General features: G+C 51.9%; 1 protein-coding gene across 1 annotated transcript in view; it reads right to left on the bottom strand.

The window, feature by feature from the left end:
- Nucleotides 1–1,266: 1,266 nt before the first annotated feature.
- The window catches only part of LOC139273965 (solute carrier family 22 member 2-like), a 77,012-nt gene continuing 56,699 nt past the window's right edge, over nt 1,267–21,579 (bottom strand). The window contains exons 10-13 of the mRNA XM_070891037.1: nt 14,515–14,614; nt 14,309–14,390; nt 12,453–12,500; nt 1,267–1,440 (exon numbers count right to left, since the gene is read on the bottom strand). Of these exons, the coding sequence (XP_070747138.1) occupies nt 1,267–1,440; nt 12,453–12,500; nt 14,309–14,390; nt 14,515–14,614 (404 nt within the window). The remainder of the gene's footprint in view (nt 1,441–12,452; nt 12,501–14,308; nt 14,391–14,514; nt 14,615–21,579) is intronic.

Below are 21,579 nucleotides of genomic sequence, written 5' to 3'. Positions count from 1 at the left end.
CTGAACCGATGTGGTCACCGGTGCCACAGGTAGTGGCCGGGCAGTATCCTCCTTCTCTTCCAGGTTTACCTGGGGCGTACCCGGGCTTATTAGGCATACCATGCATTTTGCCTTGGACAGAGCAAGGTTTAAACATTTATTTTGTTGCTGGCAGCGACCATGGTCTCCCGATTCAAACCCATTAGTGCTTGCTACTTTATACGCTGCCTGCACAACTTTTAATCTTTCCTGGAGCTCTTTTACTTGTAGGGTGAGGCGAGTGCTTTCCTCCCTCAGTGACTTTTCATTACTTTTGGCCTCGGTAACCTGACATTGAAAATAGTCCTGACTGTTTTTAAACCTTTCCATTATCTGGGTCCTTTCCTGTTTTAGCTTACGGAGTTCTCCCCATAACCTTTCTTCTGACATAACCATTTCCTGATAGTTCTCTGCGCATTCCCATAACTCTGCCTGTAGTGTCTCACTGGTTTTATCTCGGAGTTGGACCTGTCACTGTAGACAGACCAACCAAATTGCCTTCTCTACTGCTTCTTTCTGATCTTTGCTTGCTGTCCACTGGGCTGCAGCATCAGCTGGACGCTCAGCACGCAATAGACTAAGCACCCATTCTTTAGTGATATTCACTTTCTTATACACATAGGAGGAAATCCTCTCTTCCATCTTGGTTCTTTGCCCCAAACCAGCACTCTCTGCATCACACCCCTTGTACCAGAGTCCTGCCATGGTCGCCATTTTGTAAGGGGGTGGTCCGTCCCGGGAGTCGGGAGCTTGGCCAACTTGAGCGGTTCGAATCGCTCCCACTCCCTTGGGTTCTCAACTCTGGGTTTATTTGGGAGATGTGATAAAGTGCAAAGGACAACTGGTTTGGTGCAAGAGAACTTTGATTTTATTAAAGACAAGAAAATACAATGTCAAACTTATAATCACTCTAATAGAGACATTCAAAGGGGGTTACAGTAAAATTACACCTCCCACCTCCCAATACCTAATTCTAGCTAGGTTAGACTACAGGACAGGCAGGGACTATGCTTACCAATCCTTTCTGGTCAGTTAGCAGTAGTTCACGATTTCGGGGTTCATTGAAATCTGTAGGTTCTGCTTGCTGTACCCCGAATATCGGAGAAGACTTCTAGCTGCACAATCTTCAGTTGGGTTGAGTCCGCTGATGCGGTACGGCGCTTTTTGGATCTATGGGGTAAGTACTCGGTTTTCTTCATTAGAAATAGGTTCAAAGTTTCTTTAGTTAATGTTTTCACCTGTTGGTAGTCAGGCCTTAGGTTGTAGAGTGGAAACTTTTCGATTCTTTGGTTTCTTCCCGTTGGCGTTTTGTTTTGGGTTTGGTTGATCGCGGTGGTTTTTCGTTGATCCAACGTTGGCTGTGGTCGGTTGCTGCCGCAGTGGTGGTGTTCTTCCTTCCTTCCGGACTTCAGGACTTCTAGGCTGGAGAAGTTAGTTTACAACTGTCACGTTGGTTTCACTCCTTGTCTTGATGACATAGTCATAGTACAACACGAGCAATATGGCATAACCTCTGTTGAAACAGGGGACCAGTTATACAGTTTGAGTGGTTCTAATCTTGACGCCAAATCAGTTCAGAATTCTTTATTTAAATTTGGCGGGCTTGACTCTTCTTTGTAATATTTTGGTGGGCTCGTTAAAAGTTAATATGTTTTGGGTAGGTTGATATTCAAAAACTGTTTCCTGATGGAAATATTATCTTGGTAATCGCAATGTCCTTTTATGCTTTGTTTTTCGCGTACAGGCTGGATTGGGCCTCTTTGTGATGTATATGCTGAAACAGTTTTCCAGATTCAGGTTGATGATTAGCTATCTCTGGGTTATTTGTTGTAATGTTAATGTCTCTTGTGGAGAAAAATTCTCGATTACCAATTTCTCCAGACAAATTAACTTAGTCCCAACACCCAGACAATTCTAATAATCAAGTTGTCTCCTGTTAGTTGTTTAGGCCCGCCCACAGCCTTGAATTTGTCTTTTAAAATCCAAAATTCAATTAAAGTTCGTAGTTTCTTCCATAAGCACTTTAGGATTTCAAACTTTTCAATAGATGGTCCCAAATTAAATTTCCTTTCGAATAAACCCAAACACTGGTGGGTTCTTGTGAATTTTGCATCCTTTCAGATTTGTCTTCCTGGTTAAGGTTCCGTGAACAGAATTGGGCTCCATATAATCACACCAATATTCCCCACCATCACTGCTGTCAGTGACTGCGATTGATTTTATTAACACAATTTGTATGTAACTATCCTCCACTGACTGTATTTTACTGGAGAAATAACCCTGCTTTTATCGGGAGACGTTGTTGCAGCTTCGGTCATGAGTTATGTTGACTTTTTAATTCGACTCTGGACTGTTTGCTGTAATGCGCTATTTAAATAGACTCTGCTGAGTAAACTATACTTTGTTTGTTGGAACACAGACCTGCTGTGATTCCTGCCGTACCTCCTACTCATTGGCTGAAACAGTGGTGTCAATAGACACTCTGATTGGCTGAAGCAATGAACACTCTGATTGAATGGCTCCCCAGAGCCCAGTGACATCTGTCTATTGTTAACTCCCTGATGTGGGAGAGAAAACTGATTTAAAAATGTTGAGAGCAAGAGGTTGTATTTACCTAAATGCTCTTGTCAGCTCTGCACTGCCTGTTAGCAATGCTTGGGCAAGAACTCATTGTAAACAAGCATCCACATTAACCAGCATTGCCTGCAGAAATATATATCTTTAATAAAAGGAACTGAAATGATTCTGAACAGAAACTTGTCTTATTTAATCCTTTAGAGGATGAGACTGAGGAATTAATAATGGGAAACGGAAATGGCAGAGACTTTGAACAAATATTTTGTATCGGTCTTCACGGTAGAGGACACTAAAAACATCCCAATAATTGATATTCAAGGAGCTATTGGAGGGAGGTGGGGGGTTGGGGCGACTTAATACAATCACTATTACTAGAGAAAAAGTATGAGGCAAACTAATGGGACTAAAGGTGGACAAGTCCCCTGGACCTGATGACCTGCATCCCAGGATCTTAAAAGAAATGGTTGCAGATAGTGGATGCATTGGTTGTAATCTACCAAAATTCCCTAGATTCTGGAGAGGACCCAATGGACTGGAAAACCTTTATTTAAGAAAAGAGGGAGACAGAAAGCAGGAAACTATAGACCAGTTAGCCTAACATCTGTCATTGGGAAAATTCTGGAGTCAATTATTAAGGAAGTGGTAGCAGGACATTTAGAAAATCATAATACAGTCAAGCAGAGTCAGCATGATTTTATGAAAGGGAAATCATGTTTGACAATTTTGCTGCAGTTCTTTGAGGATGTAACGAGCAGGGTGGATAATGGGGAACCAGTAGATGTTGTGTATTTGGATTTCCAGAAGGCATTCAATAAGGTGCCACATAAAAGGTTACTGCACAAGATAAGAGTTCACGGGGTTGGGGGTAATATATTAGCATGGATAGAGTATTGGCTAACTAACAGAAAACAGAGAGTTGGGATAAATGGGTCATTTTCAGCTTGGCAAATTGTAACTAGTGGGGTGCACAGGGATCGGTGCTGGTGTCTCAACTATTTACAATCTATATTAAGGACTTGGATGAAGGGACCAAGTGTAATGTAGCCAAGTTTGCTGATGATACAAAAATGGGTGGGAAAGCAAGTTGTGTGGATGTCACAAAGAATCTGCAAAGGGATATAGACAGGCTAAGTGAGTGGGCAAAAATCTGGCAGATGGAGTATAATGTGGGAAAGTGTGAGGTTATCCACTTTGGTAGGAAAAATAAAAAAGCAAATTATTATTTAAATGGGGAGAGATTACTAAATGCTACAGTACAGAGGGATCTGGGGGTACTTGTGCATGAAACGCAAAACGTTAGTATGCAGGTACAGCAAGTAATCAGGAAGGCAAATAGAACATTGGCATTTATTGCAAGGGGGTGGAGTATAAAAGTAGGGAAGTCTTGCTACAGCTGTACAGGGTATTGGTGAGGCCACACCTGGAGTACTGCGTACAGTTTTGGTCTTATTTAAAGAAGGATATACTTGCATTGGAGGCTGTTCAGAGAAGATTCACGACGTTGATTCCTGAGATGAAGGGGTTGACTTATGAAGAAAGATTGAGCAAGTTGGAGTTTCGAAGAATGAGAGGTGATCTTATTGAAACATATAAGATTCTCGAGGGGCTTGACAGGGTAGATGCAGAGAGGATCTACCTTGTGGGGGAATCTAGAACCAGGGAGCATAATTTCAGAATCAGGTCACCCATTTAAAACTGAGTTGAGAAGGAATTTCTTCTCTCAGCAGGTCGTGGATCTTTTGGAATTCTCTTCCCTAGAGAACTGTGGAGGCTGGGTCATTGAATATATTTAAGGTGGAGATAGACAGATTTTTGAATGATATGAGAGTCAAGGGCTATGGGGAGCGGGCAGGGAAGTGGAGTTGAGGCCAAGATCAGATCAGCCATGATCTTATAGAATGGTGGAGCAGGCTCGAGGGGCCAAATGGTCTACTCCTGCTCATATTTATTTTCTTATTTAAGTGACATCTTGTGAAACATGGACAAGGCAAAGCTGCCTCATCTTAACTTGCATACAAAGAATTAATGATTTATAAAATGCTACCTCCCATTCCGTGCTACAAGAGCCATTTGAAGGCCACTGATCCGTGTTTCTCTCTACAGTGCGGCCTAACCTGCTGCGTATTTCCAGCATTTTCTGTTTTATTTTAAATTTCCAGCATCCACAATTTGGTGTCTCGGTGTCAGTGGTCCCTGGATTTATTCTCTGGGTGTCAGTGTAGACACTGTTGTAATGGACATACCTTCCATATACCCTCCAATGTGAGACATAGTGCCTTCCAGTGTGAGTGTTAGAAACAGCGCCCTCCAGTGTGAGAGTGGAGCATGGCGCTCTCAAGTTTGTGAGTGGGAAATGGCGCCCTCTTGTGTCAGTGTGGGACACGGCGCCCTCTTGTGTGAGTGTGGGACACACGCCCTCTTGTGTGAGTGTGGAACACGGCGCCCTCTTGTGTGAGTGTGGAACACGGCGCCCTCTTGTGTGAGTGTGGGACACAAACACGGCGCCCTCTTGTGTGAGTGTGGGACACACGCCCTCTTGTGTGAGTGTGGGACACACGCCCTCTTGTGTGAGTGTGGAACACGGCGCCCTCTTGTGTGAGTGTGGGACACACGCCCTCTTGTGTGAGTGTGGGACACACGCCCTCTTGTGTGAGTGTGGGACACACGCTCTCTTGTGTGAGTGTAGAACACGGCGCCCTCTTGTGTGAGTGTGGAACACACGCTCTCTTGTGTGAGTGTGGAACACGGCGCCCTCTTGTGTGAGTATGGGACACACGCTCTCTTGTGTGAGTGTGGGACACACGCCCTCTTGTGTGAGTGTGGGACACACGCTCTCTTGTGTGAGTGTAGAACACGGCGCCCTCTTGTGTGAGTGTGGAACACACGCTCTCTTGTGTGAGTGTGGGACACACGCCCTCTTGTGTGAGTGTGGGACACACGCCCTCTTGTGTGAGTGTGGGACACACGCCCTCTTGTGTCAGTGTGGAACACGGCGTCCTCTTGTGTGAGTGTGGGACACGGCACCCTCTTGTGTGAGTGTGGGACACGACGCCCTCTTGTGTGAGTGTGGGACACACGCCCTCTTGTGTGAGTGTGGGACACGGCACCCTCTTGTGTGAGTGTGGGACACGACGCCCTCTTGTGTGAGTGTGGGACACACGCCCTCTTGTGTGAGTGTGGGACACACGCCCTCTTGTGTGAGTGTGGAACACGGTGCCCTCTTGTGTGAGTGTGGAACACGGCGCCCTCTTGTGTGAGTGTGGAACACGGCGCCCTCTTGTGTGAGTGTGGGACACGGCGCCCTCTTGTGTGAGTGTGGAACATGGCGCCCTCTTGTGTGAGTGTGGGACACACGCTCTCTTGTGTGAGTGTGGAACACGGCGCCCTCTTGTGTGAGTGTGGGACACACGCTCTCTTGTGTGAGTGTGGAACACGGCGCCCTCTTGTGTGAGTGTGGGACACACGCCCTCTTGTGTGAGTGTGGGACACACGCTCTCTTGTGTGAGTGTGGGACACGGTGCCCTCTTGTGTGAGTATGGAACACGGTGCCCTCTTGTGTGAGTGTGGGACACACGCTCTCTTGTGTGAGTGTGGGACACGGTGCCCTCTTGTGTGAGTGTGGAACACGGCGCCCTCTTGTGTGAGTGTGGGACACACGCTCTCTTGTGTGAGTGTGGGACACACGCTCTCTTGTGTGAGTGTGGGACACACGCTCTCTTGTGTGAGTGTGGAACACGGCGCCCTCTTGTGTGAGTGTGAAACACGGTGCCCTCTTGTGTGAGTGTGGGACACAGCGCCCTCTTGTGTGAGTGTGGAACATGGCGCCCTCTTGTGTGAGTGTGGGACACACGCTCTCTTGTGTGAGTGTGGAACACGGCGCCCTCTTGTGTGAGTGTGGGACACGGTGCCCTCTTGTGTGAGTGTGGGACACGGCGCCCTCTTGTGTGAGTGTGGGACACACGCCCTCTTGTGTGAGTGTGGGACACGGCGCCCTCTTGTGTGAGTGTGGAAAACGGCGCCCTCTTGTGTGAGTGTGGGACACGGTGCCCTCTTGTGTGAGTGTGGGACACGGCGCCCTCTTGTGTGAGTGTGGGACACACGCCCTCTTGTGTGAGTGTGGGACACGGCGCCCTCTTGTGTGAGTGTGGGACACACGCCCTCTTGTGTGAGTGTGGAACATGGTGCCCTCTTGTGTGAGTGTGGGACACAGCGCCCTCTTGTGTGAGTGTGGAACATGGCGCCCTCTTGTGTGAGTGTGGGACACACGCTCTCTTGTGTGAGTGTGGAACACGGCGCCCTCTTGTGTGAGTGTGGGACACACGCTCTCTTGTGTGAGTGTAGAACACGGCGCCCTCTTGTGTGAGTGTGGAACACACGCTCTCTTGTGTGAGTGTGGGACACACGCTCTCTTGTGTGAGTGTGGGACACACGCTCTCTTGTGTGAGTGTGGGACACACGCTCTCTTGTGTGAGTGTGGAACACGGCGCCCTCTTGTGTGAGTGTGGGACACACGCTCTCTTGTGTGAGTGTGGGACACACGCCCTCTTGTGTGAGTGTGGGACACAAGCTCTCTTGTGTGAGTGTAGAACATGGCGCCCTCTTGTGTGAGTGTGGAACACACGCTCTCTTGTGTGAGTGTGGGACACACGCCCTCTTGTGTGAGTGTGGGACACACGCCCTCTTGTGTGAGTGTGGAACACGGTGCCCTCTTGTGTGTGTGGGACACACGCTCTCTTGCGTGAGTGTGGAACATGGCGCCCTCTTGTGTGAGTGTGGGACACAGCGCCCTCTTGTGTGAGTGTGGAACACGGCGCCCTCTTGTGTGAGTGTGGGACACAGCGCCCTCTTGTGTGAGTGTGGGACACACGCTCTCTTGTGTGAGTGTGGGACACAGCGCCCTCTTGTATGAGTGTGGGACACACGCTCTCTTGTGTGAGTGTGGGACACAGCGCCCTCTTGTATGAGTGTGGGACACAGCGCCCTCTTGTATGAGTGTGGGACACAGCGCCCTCTTGTGTGAGTGCAGAACACGGCGCCCTCTTGTGTGAGTGTGGAACACATGCTCTCTTGTGTGAGTGTGGAACACATGCTCTCTTGTGTGAGTGTGGGACACATGCTCTCTTGTGTGAGTGTGGAACACGCCGCCCTCTTGTGTGAGTGTGGAACACACGCTCTCTTGTGTGAGTGTGGGACACACGCCCTTTTGTGTGAGTGTGCGACACACGTCCTCTTGTGTGAGTGTGGGACACGGCGCCCTCTTGTGTGAGTGTGGGACACACGCCCTCTTGTGTGAGTGTGGGACACACGCCCTCTTGTGTGAGTGTGGGACACACGCCCTCTTGTGTGAGTGTGGAACACGGTGCCCTCTTGTGTGAGTGTGGAACACGGCGCCCTCTTGTGTGAGTGTGGGACACACGCTCTCTTGTGTGAGTGTAGAACACGGCGCCCTCTTGTGTGAGTGTGGAACACACGCTCTCTTGTGTGAGTGTGGGACACACGCTCTCTTGTGTGAGTGTGGGACACACGCTCTCTTGTGTGAGTGTGGAACACGGCGCCCTCTTGTGTGAGTGTGGGACACACGCTCTCTTGTGTGAGTGTGGGACACACGCCCTCTTGTGTGAGTGTGGAACACGGTGCCCTCTTGTGTGAGTGTGGGACACACGCTCTCTTGCGTGAGTGTGGAACATGGCGCCCTCTTGTGTGAGTGTGGAACACGGTGCCCTCTTGTGTGAGTGTGGGACACACGCTCTCTTGCGTGAGTGTGGAACATGGCGCCCTCTTGTGTGAGTGTGGGACACAGCGCCCTCTTGTGTGAGTGTGGAACACGGCGCCCTCTTGTGTGAGTGTGGGACACAGCGCCCTCTTGTGTGAGTGTGGGACACACGCTCTCTTGTGTGAGTGTGGGACACAGCGCCCTCTTGTATGAGTGTGGCACACAGCGCCCTCTTGTATGAGTGTGGGACACAGCGCCCTCTTGTGTGAGTGTAGAACACGGCGCCCTCTTGTGTGAGTGTGGGACACGCACCCTCTTTTGTGAGTGCAGAAACTGCACCCTCTTTCGTGAGTGTGAAACAGGGCATCCTCTTGTGTGACTGCGGTACATGGCGCCCCCTAGTGTGAGTGTTGGACATGGCATCCTCTTGTGTGAGTGCAGAAAACTGCGTCCTCTTCAGTGATGTGAGACATGGTGCCCTCTTTTGTGAATGTAAGACACGGCGTCCATTTGTGTGAATGTGAGACATGGTGCCCCCTAGTGTGAGTGTTGGACATGGTGCCCTCTTGTGTGAGTGTTGGAAATGGCGCCCTCTTGTGTGAATGTTAGCCATGGCGCCCTACAGTGTGAATGTGAGACACGGTGCCTCCTTGTGTGAGTGCGGGAAACTGCACCCTCTTTTGTGAGTTTGAGACAGGACATCCTCTTGTGTGACTGCGGGACATGGCGCCCCCTAGTGTGAGTGGTGGATATGGCATCCTCTTGTGTGAGTGCAGAAAACTGCGCCCTCTTCAGTGGTGTGAGATACGGCGCTCTCATGTATAAGTGTGGGACATGGCGCCCTTTTGCGTGTCAGATATGGCGCCCATTTGTATGAGTATGGAACATGCACCCACTTGTGTGTGGGTGAGTCGTGGCACCCTCTTGTGTGAGTGTGAATCACTGCACCCTCTTCTCTGATGTTAGACACGGTGCCCTCCAGTGTAAGTGTGAGACACGCGCCCTCCAGTTAAAGTGTGAGCAGTGCTCCGACTTGTGTCGTTGTGGGACTCACGCCCTCCAGTTTGAATGTGATATATCGCGCCATCTTGTGCGAGTGTGAGACACTGCGCCCTCCAGTGTAAGTGTGAGGCAATGCTCTGACTTGTGTCATTGTGAGACATGGCGCCCTCTTGTGTGAGTGCAGGAAACTGCGCCCTCTTTTTTGAATTTGAGAAATGGCGCCCTCTTCTATGAGTGTGAAAAACGGTGCCCTTTTGTGTGAGTGCAGGACATGGTGCACACTTGAGTGAGTGTGGGACACGACACCCTCCAGTTTGAGTGTGGGACACGGCGCCCTCTTTTGTGATTGTGAGACATGGTGACCTCTTATTTGAGTGTAAGACATAGCTCCCTCCAGTGTGAGTATGAGACATAGTGCCCTCTTGCATGAGTTTGGGGCATGGCGCCCTCCAGTCTGAGTGTGAGACATTGCGCCCTCTTCTGTTAGTTTGAGACATTGCGCCCTCTCGTGCGAGTGTGAGACATTGCGCCCTCTTGTGCGAGTGTGAGACATTGCGCCCTCTTGTGCGAGTGTGAGACATTGCGCCCTCTTGTGCGAGTGTGAGACATTGCGCCCTCTTGTGCGAGTGTGAGACATTGCGCCCTCTTGTGCGAGTGTGAGACATTGCGCCATCTTGTGCGAGTGTGAGACATTGTGCCCTCTTGTGCGAGTGTGAGACATTGTGCCCTCTTGTGCGAGTGTGAGACATTGTGCCCTCTTGTGCGAGTGTGAGACATTGTGCCCTCTCGTGTGAGTGTGAGACATTGTGCCCTCTCGTGTGAGTGTGAGACATTGCGCCACCTTGTGCGAGTGTGAGGCATTGCGCCATCTTGTGCGAGTGTGAGCCAGGATGCCCTCCAGTGTGAATGTGAGGTACGGCGCCCTCTTGTTGAGTGTGGAACACAGTGCCCTCCAATGTGAGTGTGGCACATAGCACTTTCTTGTGTGAGACGCGGTGCCATTTTGTGTGAGTGTGAGATATGCCACCCTCTTGTGTGAGTGTGGGGCATGGGCCCCTCTTGTGTGTGTGTGGGAAACTGCGCCCTCTTCTGTGATGTGAGACACGGTGCCCTCCAGTGTGAGTGTGAATCACAGCGCCCTCCAGTGTCAGTGTGAGTCACGGCGCCCTCCAGTGTGAGTGTGAGACACGGCGCCCTACAGTGTAAGTGCGGGACACGGTGCCCTCCAGTGTGAGTGTGAATCACAGCGCCCTCCAGTGTCAGTGTGAGTGTGAGACACGGCGCCCTACAGTGTAAGTGCGGGACACGGTGCCCTCCAGTGTGAGTGTGAATCACGGCGCCCTCCAGTGTGAGTGTGAGACACGGCGTCCTCCAGTGTAAGTGTGGGACATGGTGCCCTCCAGTGTGAGTGTGAATCACAGCGCCCTCCAGTGCAAGTGTGAAACACGGCCCTCTGAAGTGTGAGTGTGCGATACGGCGCCCTCCAGTGTGAGTGTGAGATACGGCGCCCTCCAGTGTGAGTGTGAGATACGGCGCCCTCCAGTGTGAGTGTGAATCACAGCGCCCTCCAGTGTCAGTGTGAATCATAGCGCCCTCCAGTGTGAGTGTGAGACACGGCATCGTCCAGTGTAAGTGTGAGACGGTGCGACGTAGGATTTCAACTGCACTCAGCCAATGCAGCGGGCAGACACCAATCGAGAGCACGCAGGTCCAGCGAGCTACCCAACGCTATAGCCTGTATCCCTGGACCAGAGTTCTGTTCTATGGAGAGTCGCCACAAGCAGCCAATACACACGAGCTGCAGAGCAAGCGATCTCAGGAGGGCAATGGCCCCGGTATCGATACCCTGCCCCTGATTGGCTCCACCTCTCGGGCCCCGATGGCACCAACTGCCACGAACCTGAAAGAGCAAACTGTGCTAAGGCGCAGACCCCAGACCCTGTCGCCACCAAGGCCATACCCGGAAATGAAGGGTCACTCGCTACAGTCCTCCCAGATGGGACCGGGACCAGCCAGGATCCCAAACCAAACAACGCCCAGGCTAGCGAGTCAGAAGTTCCCTGTGCACTGCTAGACGACTGCCCCTCAGGGAGCAGCAGCGACCCAGGGCGCAAGGAAAGGACAGGGAGGTCACAGGCATCTGCCCAACACTAGGAACCACGGCAACAGCCCCACGAGCAGGCAACTTGAGCCAACTGAGTTCCCACTGCCGGCACTGGGCGCCGCACTGCCACCGGACTGTAGGGACACCGTCCGGCAGTTCTGGAACTGGCTTGTCCTCGCGCACCGGTCACCGATCCCCAGCACGCATCGATAATGTATCTCACCAGTCTAGCGTACCAGTCTCATAACTAAACCACAAATGAATGGAAACTTCTCTTCCTGAACTTGAACTGAGTCTCCGGCATAACCTGTATGTGTGAGGGGGAGAATGGAGTGGTCAGGGACACACACAAACAGCAACCACCAGCACTCTACTGCACCAACCACTCACCCAAGATTGAAACGATCTGCCAAGGGTCAACCAGTCAATGCAGAGGCGATTTGCACTAAGGGCTCAGGAGGGAGTGATGTCATGTATCCTACATGGCTATTGTTGGTGCTATCACAAGGTGTGCCACCAGAGGGCACAGCAGTGGGGGGCTTGTGGGTTACCTGTACAGGTGTGCCTGGCTCTGGAGTTAACGGGTGGGGGTCTAGGGTCGCTGCAGTTCGGGTTCAACACATTGCCTTGTGGAGTCATTGTCAGAGCATCCAAGGACATAACAGAGAGAGAGACTGGAGAGAGGGAGAGAGACTGGAGAGAGAGAGAGAGAGAGAGACTGAAGGCAGGGAGAGAGACTGGAGAGAGGGAGAGAGAAAGAGAGACTGGAGAGAGAGAGAGAGAGACTGGAGAGAGGGAGAGAGACTGGAGAGAGGGAGAGAGAGAGAGAGAGAGAGAGAGACTGGAGAGAGAGAGAGACATACTGAGGAAGGACGTTCTTGCCATTGAGGGAGTGCAGCGAAGGTTCACCAGACTAATTCCAGGAATGACTGGACTGTCATATGAGGAGAGACTGGATCAACTGGGCCTTTATTCACTGGAGTTTAGAAGGATGAGAGGGGATCTCATAGAAACGTATAAGATTCTGACGGGACTGGACAGATTAGATGCGGGAAGAATGTTCCCGATGTTGAGGAAGTCCAGAACCAGGCGGCATAGTCTTAGGATAAGGAGTAGGCCATTTAGGACAGAGATGAAGAGAAACTTCTTCACTCAGAGAGTTGTTAACCTGTGGAATTCCCTGCCGCAGAGACTTGTTGATGCCAGTTCATTGGATATATTCAAGAGGGAGTTAGATATGGCGCTTACGGCTAAGGGGATCAAGGGGTATGGAGAGAAAGCAGGAAAGGGGTACTGAGGTCAATGATCAGCCATGATCTTATTGAATGGCCGTGCAGACTCGAAGGGCCGAATGGCCTACTCCTGCACCGCCATCCTGCACCGAAATATTTTCTATATTTCTATGTTTTCTATGAGACACGGCGCCCTCCACTGTCAGTGTGAATCACAGCGCCCTCCAGTGTCAGTGTGAGTCACAGCACCCTCCAGTGTCAGTGTGAATCACAGCGCCCTCCAGTGTCAGTGTGAGTCACAGCACCCTCCAGTGTCAGTGTGAATCACAGCGCCCTCCAGTCTAAGTGTGAGTCACGGCGCTCTCCAGTATGAGTGTGAATCACGGCGCCCTCCAGTGTGAGTGTGAGTCACAGCGTCTTCCAGTGTAAGTGTGAATCATGGCGCTCTCCAATATGAGTGTGAATCACAGCGCCCTCCAGTGTCAGTGTGAGTCACAGCGTCTTCCAGTGTCTGTGTGAATCATAGCGCCCTCCAGTGTAAGTGTGAGTCACAGCGTCTTCCAGTGTAAGTGTGAATCATAGCGCCCTCCAGTGTAAGTGTGAGACTCGGTGCCCTCCAGTGTCAGTGTGAATCACAGCGCCCTCCAGTCTAAGTGTGAGTCACGGCGCTCTCCAGTATGAGTGTGAATCACGGCGCCCTCCAGTGTGAGTGTGAGTCACAGCGTCTTCCAGTGTAAGTGTGAATCATGGCGCTCTCCAATATGAGTGTGAATCACAGCGCCCTCCAGTGTCAGTGTGAGTCACAGCGTCTTCCAGTGTCTGTGTGAATCATAGCGCCCTCCAGTGTAAGTGTGAGTCACAGCGTCTTCCAGTGTAAGTGTGAATCATAGCGCCCTCCAGTGTAAGTGTGAGACTCGGTGCCCTCCAGTGTAAGTGTGAGTCATGGTGCCCTCCAGTGTGAGTGTGAGTCCCGGTGCCCTCCAGTGTCAGTGTGAGTCATGGCGCTCACCACTGTGGGTCACTGTGCCCGGAAGCCCTTCAGATCCTGGTATCGCCCAAATTCTTGCCCGACCCCCCCTTCCACCCGGGGAATCGAGGCCTCAGATATCGAATGTTGAGGCTGAGGTTGAGGAGTTAAAGGTCTAAAGCTTCTAACGATAGGATGAAGTTCTAATAGCAGGATATATTCACGCATATAGCCAAGCGTGTACAACAGGGCATTTATAATCATGTGGAATAGGGAGAACTGACATTATGGAACAGATTTTATAAATAAACCCTTCTTTATGGGAAAACCAGCTACTTATGTCTGTTCTTAGATCATTGAAATGTAGGCCCAATTCACCAGAATATTACAGCTGACCCCCACTACACATTACATGAAGTGTAGTGAGGAGGACCATGCACAGATACAATCAGCAAGGTTCACTTATCCGTTCTCAAATACCTTCCGAAAATTCTATATAGAGTGAACCATAATCATAAATCTTGAATCCTTAATTTGCATGATTACTGAATTTTGAGTGAATTTTTAATAGGGCATGACACTTCATGTCTTTAAATCTGTGCATATACTGTTAAATATTATTGACTATTAAATATAGTCAATATTTGTTTGTAATAATTTAATCTCATTCATGAGATGATCATCTTCTCTGAAGCAGGTTGCTTGTTGTTACTTGTTTCTACTGAAGAATGTGGAGCAACCACCTGGTATTTTGCCTTTGGGGCCGTTTTCTTCTCTCTGAAGAAAAGGAAACATTTTATTACGAAAACCTGCAACATATTTTACTTAATATGAGATGCAGCAAAGCCTAGCCAGCTCCAGGCATAAGGTGAGCCTCACACACAATTCCCTATTTACATACCGTCCGATGTTTTCTGCATCTTCAATGGTCTCTGGTAAGGTGATCCCCATGGTTTCAGGTAACAGCAAGACCAGCCCACCAGCAATGAAAGCAATCACCCCTGCAAAGGAATGGGCACAATGTATTCGAATACTGAAAGCAGTCTTTTCAGTTACTCCTGCAAAGAGCAGGTTGATATTTTAGAAACACAGAATCACGTACATTGCATTTGGGCGTACAGTTGGTGAAGTTGGTGTATCTGTCCAATTAGGCCTCTCTGCAAACCCCTTCCAGGATGCTGGGCATGTGCCTGGTGTATCTGTTTTATTTGACTCCATAGGGAGCACTATGTGACAAAGTCTGAATGCTCTGAAAGAGTCGTTGTTTCAAACCCTCAGCGGCCTGAATAACATGGGTAGGTGATCATGGCAAGCTCGGCTTCTGCAGTTTGGGCTTTGACGTGCAGTCAGTGGCAGCCTCAGTAACACCAGAAGGGCATGTGCCCCCACTGCAATTATGGGAGCCACAGGCGACTCAATGCAAGAACTGGTTTCAGTGCCAGACCAGTCAGCAGGAGGGACTGACATACATCCATTTTTCTGCACTACAGCAGGCCACAGCTGCTCACGAGGAAATGTCTTTTGGCAATGCGAGATGAGACAAGACACAAAGGGGGAGAAATTTGGTCGTGCCCGTTTGGGGCATTAACTTTTGAAATTTAGAAAATTTAGCGCCAGGCACTAATGATTCTGAACTTCTACGAAATTGGGCGTTAACGCCCCAGGAAGGAAGTGGGGTGCTAAATCAAACACTAATGACCTCAGTGGGGTGCTATCACCAGAACACTAAAGAATTTGAGGTGCAATGCATTCAGCAATGATTCTTACATCCTTCACACTGGCTCAGTCCAGCTCTTAAAGGGGAGGCTGTATCATTGTGCAACTGCTCATTTTCAGCATTGCTGGCTCTGGAGGTGACCTGCAAGGAAGTGAATCCCCTGATGGCAATGGCTGGTCCCAATTCCAATCCCAGGGAACGAGCACAGATGTGGCACTAGAGGCTGCAGTGGAGCAAAGGAGGGAAGCGCTGTTCCTGGCCAGTGGAAGGAGGCCATTGCCCCAGGTCTTCAGGGCAATGTGGAGGGAAGTGAGCCAGTAGTGTGGTCCACACAGCCTGACACAGTGCCGGAAAAAAAATCAATGACCTCAATCGGCTGGTCAAGGTGAATACATGCTTCAACAGGTCCTGCATACCAGCATCTGAACCTTAGTCTGTGCACACTGCACAAAGCACCCCCAACACTCATCTACCAAACATCTGCACCTACTCAAACTCACATCCACATCTCATGCCTTGCCTACAATCACCGCTATTCAATGATGGCAGGCACATCTCCCAGACTCTCACACATTCGTTTCTTCTACAAGCCAAGGTTGCCCACACTAGGAGGGAGCAGGAGAGGACAGGTGGGGTTGATGCTCACCTCCAGCTGCTCTCAGACCTGGAGGAGCAAGGGCTGCGACTCATTGGGCAGCAGGTGATGGGTGCCGTGGATGGTGGTGACGTGGATCCCACTGGGGGCAACAACGGTATCTTCATCCCCTCTCCTTCTCTCATCCCACTTCCCCGTCAAACCAGAAGGCTTTATATCACTTTCCAGCTCCTGATACTGTCTGCCTTCCTTGCTCCATTCCTGCCCCCTGCCCTCACCTTTACACGAGTCTTGTGACATTTACGCTTTGAGATAACCTGGCAGCAGATGAGCAGCCTGTCCCTGAGCCTCCCACTGAGAGTGAGGCGGGAGAAGAGGAGGAAGAGCAAAGCACCACGTTACTACATCTCTCACCCGCAGGCACCAGCTCAGATACTGGCACTACGCGATCGTTGGGGGTTAGGTTAGTAGAGGGGTCTGCATTGGGTGATGCACCGGGGCCTAGTGGGCTGCAGCAGGGCCATGGGGAAAGGGTACATTGGGAGCCAGCTCCCCAGAGGGTGAGTTCTGCTGCACAGGACTCAGATGAAGACCTCGATGGTGAGGCGTTCACAGGAAGGGTGATGGCCATGCACTCCAACATGATAGGTGCATTGGCAAGGGTGCCTGACAGCATCTCAGTAATGGTAAGGAGCCTGGATGAGTCCACCTCCACATTGCACAGAGCTCTGCGCACACCATGGAGCCCTTCATTTCAAGTCTGCAGAGGATGCTGGACTCCCAGAGAGACCCTGGGCACCCAGACCTCATGACACGTCATGGGCGATGTGGTAGCTTCCATTGCAGTACAGGTGGAAGGAACGCAGCGTCTTAGTGCTATAATGCAGACAATGGTTGCTGGCATCAAAGCTCAGACTGCTCTCACGCAGTTTCAGCTGGATGCCATGCAAGCCCGATCTAGTTCCACCACAGTCCACCGGGGACCGCACAGTGTCGCAGCAGGCCGCCAATCTGTGCTCCAGCAGGTCGGTGGGGATGCTGAGGTGCTGCCCCTGGGGGAGTGGCAGTGGGTCAGTGAAGCAGGATACCTGCTGTCCTCTCTCAGGATGATGGTATTCCAGCTCCCACCACTGCCACTCCGCCATTGCCCTTGTCGCTGCCTATCACCCAGCCAGTCCAGACTGCTGCCACCCATGCTGAAGTGATATAATCTACAGCCGGGCCTTCCAGGTCCAGAGCTGGTCGAGGGCGTCCTGCACGTCCATCTGTAGTCTCTGGCAATGGCACTCAGCAGCCTTCTATGAACCCTGCTGCAGCCACCGGGGAGGTACTGCATAGGAGCAGTAGTTTAGGAAAAGGCAGTGTTAAGAGGGGAAGTAGGGGTTTGTACAAGGTTGATTAGTAAATGTTGTTGTGTATATATATATATGGTTAATGTTTTTCAATAAAATTGTTAATGGAATGTTGTACATTTGTGGTGTCTCTCATTTCAGTTTTGGGATGTGGTATGGACTGACTAATTGATGCAATGGTGGAGACGTGCTGAGCAACCGGGAAGTGGCCTGGAATTCATTGGAAGCAAAGTGTGATGAGATGGTCGCAGACCGCCCTTGCAGAAGGCGGATTGAGTGGCAGCCTCCTCTGTCGCTGCTATTCCGGCTCCCATCCCTCCTCGTCCTCCTCCTCCTGAGGCAGTGGAGCTATGCCGGGTGGCAATGGCTGCGCCCTCATGATGGCCAAGTTGTGCAGCATGCAGCAGACAATGATGAAAAGGGACACCGCTCAGCCGAGTACTGGAGAACTGCACATTCAGTGAGTGGAAGCCTTTGCGGTTACGGAATTCCTCGGGATTGTGCTGCGGTGCCCCCAAAGTGACGTGGGTGCAGTCAATGGTGCCCTGCGCCATGAGGGAGCCCGCTATCCTGGCAAAGCCCCATGGTGTTTGAGCTGCTTCTCTCTGGTCATGGGGAAGGAAATGCAGTCCCTCCTCCTTCTGTACAGAGCATCTGTGACCTCGCAGGTGGAGCAATGGATGGCAAACTGGGAGATGTTGGAACTGTCTCCTGTTGCAGACTGGAAGGATCCATTGGTGTAGAAATTGAGAGCGATGGTGACCTTGACTGCCAGAGAGAGCCATGGTCACCCTGGTCTGAGGCTCGAGGTCTGGTTGCAGAAAAACATAGAAACGTAGAAAATAGGTGCAGGAGTAGGCCATTCGGCCCTTCGAGCCTGCACCGCCATTCAACAAGATCATGGCTGAACACCCACCCAGCACCTCCCCCCCCCACGCCCCCTCCACACCCCCCGACCCCCCAGCCACAAGGATCACATCCAACTCCCTCCCGAACACATCCAACAAACTGGCATCAACAACTCTCCGCGACAGGGAACCCCCGAGTAAAGAAATCTCTCCCAATCCCAGCCCCAAACAGCCCACCCCCCATCCCAAGACTGTGCCCCCCCCCCCCCCGCACCGGCTCCAGACCCACCGGGAACACTCCCCCCGCACCCAACCCGCCCCGTCCCGTCAGAATCCTTCCCAAATGACGAACACCCCCGGATGTCGAGCCCCCAGCCCCGGCCACCCCGGAGCCACACCCCTGCGACGCCAACCACACCACATCCACCAACCGCCATCTGCGCAGTCAACCTGTCCACCCCACTCCGAACACTCCCCGCACCGAGGCACCGAGCCCCCAGGCCTGCCCCTCCAACACACTTCGCCCCCCCAGACCCTCGCTGCAATGTGGCCCCTCCTGTCCCCCGCCCTGGGTTTCTCCGCTCCCCCCACCTCCACCACTCTCCCCTCCATCCCCCGCCCCCGTCTCCCCTCAACTTCCCTCTGCCTCCCCGCACAGGCTCCCATCTTGGGGGCGGTAACCTTCTGGGGCAGGGAATTTTAGCCCCCAGCGTGGAAGTCCTGCTCCCGCCGCAGAATTGGCCCTACCACCCCTCAATGAAAGCGGAGTGCAATTTCTCACACTCCATTTCCTTTGGGGGCAGTTCCCGGGGCACGACTGGGAGCTCCTGTGACAGTTTGAACTGGTGCTCTCCACTCTCCCGTCCTGTGACAGTTTGAACTGGTGCTCTCCACTCTCTGTCCTGTGACAGTTGGAACTGGTGCTCTCCACTCTCTGTCCTGTGACAGTGGGAACTGGTGCTCTCCACTCTCTGTCCTGTGACAGTGGGAACTGGTGCTCTCCACTCTCTGTCCTGTGACAGTGGGAACTGGTGCTCTCCACTCTCCCATCCTGTGACAGTGGGAACTGGTGCTCTCCACTCTCCGTCCTGTGACAGTGGGAACTGGTGCTCTCCACTCTCTGTCCTGTGACAGTTTGAACTGGTGCTCTCCACTCTCCCGTCCTGTGACAGTTGGAACTGGTGCTCTCCACTCTCCCATCCTGTGACAGTGGGAACTGGTGCTCTCCACTCTCTGTCCTGTGACAGTGGGAACTGGTGCTCTCCACTCTCTGTCCTGTGACAGTTGGAACTGGTGCTCTCCACTCTCTGTCCTGTGACAGTGGGAACTGGTGCTCTCCGCTCTCCCGTCCTGTGACAGTGGGAACTGGTGCTCTCCACTCTCCCGTCCTGTGACAGTGGGAACGGGTGCTCTCCCTCTCTGTCCTGTGACAGTTTGAACTGGTGCTCTCCACTCTCTGTCCTGTGACAGTGGGAACTGGTGCTCTCCACTCTCTGTCCTGTGACAGTTGGAACTGGTGCTCTCCATTCTCTGTCTTGTGACAGTGGGAACTGGTGCTCTCCACTCTCTGTCCTGTGACAGTGGGAACTGGTGCTCTCCACTCTCCCGTCATGTGTCAGTGGGAACTGGTGCTCTCCACTCTCTGTCCTGTGACAGTGGGAACTGGTGCTCTCCACTCTCTGTCCTGTGACAGTGGGAACTGGTGCTCTCCACTCTCCCGTCCTGTGACAGTGGGAACTGGTGCTCTCCACTCTCTGTCCTGTGACAGTGGGAACTGGTGCTCTCCACTCTCCGTCCTGTGACAGTGGGAACTGGTGCTCTCCACTCTCCCGTCCTGTGACAGTTTGAACTGGTGCTCTCCACTCTCCCGTCCTGTGACAGTTGGAACTGGTGCTCTCCACTCTCCCATCCTGTGACAGTGGGAACTGGTGCTCTCCACTCTCTGTCCTGTGACAGTGGGAACTGGTGCTCTCCACTCTCTGTCCTGTGACAGTTGGAACTGGTGCTCTCCACTCTCTGTCCTGTGACAGTGGGAACTGGTGCTCTCCACTCTCCCGTCCTGTGACAGTGGGAACTGGTGCTCTCCACTCTCTGTCCTGTGACAGTTGGAACTGGTGCTCTCCATTCTCTGTCTTGTGACAGTGGGAACTGGTGCTCTCCACTCTCTGTCCTGTGACAGTGGGAACTGGTGCTCTCCACTCTCCCGTCATGTGTCAGTGGGAACTGGTGCTCTCCACTCTCTGTCCTGTGACAGTGGGAACTGGTGCTCTCCACTCTCTGTCCTGTGACAGTGGGAACTGGTGCTCTCCACTCTCCCGTCCTGTGACAGTGGGAACTGGTGCTCTCCACTCTCTGTCCTGTGACAGTGGGAACTGGTGCTCTCCACTCTCCGTCCTGTGACAGTGGGAACTGGTGCTCTCCACTCTCCCGTCCTGTGACAGTGGGAACTGGTGCTCTCCACTCTCCGTCCTGTGACAGTGGGAACTGGTGCTCTCCATTCTCTGACCTGTGACAGAAGGTGGCAGAGCTCTGTGACCACGTCCTTCCTGAAACACAGCCTTCTCACACACTGCTCCTCACTGAAACTGGTGTAGGAGAACTGCTGCCAGAATAGCCTGGGAGGGTAAGGCCTTCTGTTGACAGCTCTTTTGGTCCCCCGACCTCTGGCCACATTTTTCACTCTATCTCTGTGCCTCAGTTGCCCGCGACGTTGACGCTGGAGAGTGAGGTCCAGTGCCAGCATAGCCGCCATGAAACAATACAAATGTTGGAGTTTCAAATCTGCCTCAATGAAACTCACGAATCTTTATGAGCCAGAACACTCCTTCAACTGCAAATCGATTAAGTCGGTCAAAAGGCCGTCTGCCTATGTGAAACTAACAAGGAAGCATTGTTGGCCAACTAAAAGTAAACCGGATGCTGGCACCCATAAATAGGGCTCCTCCAGCCACTATCCGACCGAAACCCGACTGCTCAACCTGTCACTGTTAACGGCAGGCACACACCCAGGCGAGACAAGTTTTCTTCCGGGGCATTGCACACAGCAATGGCGTCATGATCTCTGGGCACAGGAGATCAGGGCGCAACGTGGTACCAGCGACACTAAACTCCCACCGTATTTAGCGGGAGGCTCTGATCTTACTCCGCCCTGTCGCAAACCCATTTGCGCCTATTAGCGCCCCCCAGAGGCTCTAGCGGGAGGCACAAAGGAGTCCAATTTCACCCCCAAGGTTTACCCCAACTGGCTATCAGATTGGTAACAGTGCTGTGTGAACACTAAGCCTGGCACAAGTGTTGCTGGAATAGACCCCTGAAATCTTGGATGTAGTGACGGTAACATCTCACGAGGCCCCTGGGACCAATGCTGGTGTGCAGGTTTGCTCACTGCAAAGGCAGGGGCAGAAGTAGAAGTTGATAGTGACAATCTGCTAATACACCGAGAACTGCAGTGTGT

This window comes from Pristiophorus japonicus, chromosome 9 (genome assembly GCF_044704955.1).
Source record: "Pristiophorus japonicus isolate sPriJap1 chromosome 9, sPriJap1.hap1, whole genome shotgun sequence".
Lineage (NCBI taxonomy): Eukaryota > Metazoa > Chordata > Chondrichthyes > Pristiophoridae > Pristiophorus > Pristiophorus japonicus.
This window is presented reverse-complemented; position numbering and strand designations above follow the sequence as displayed.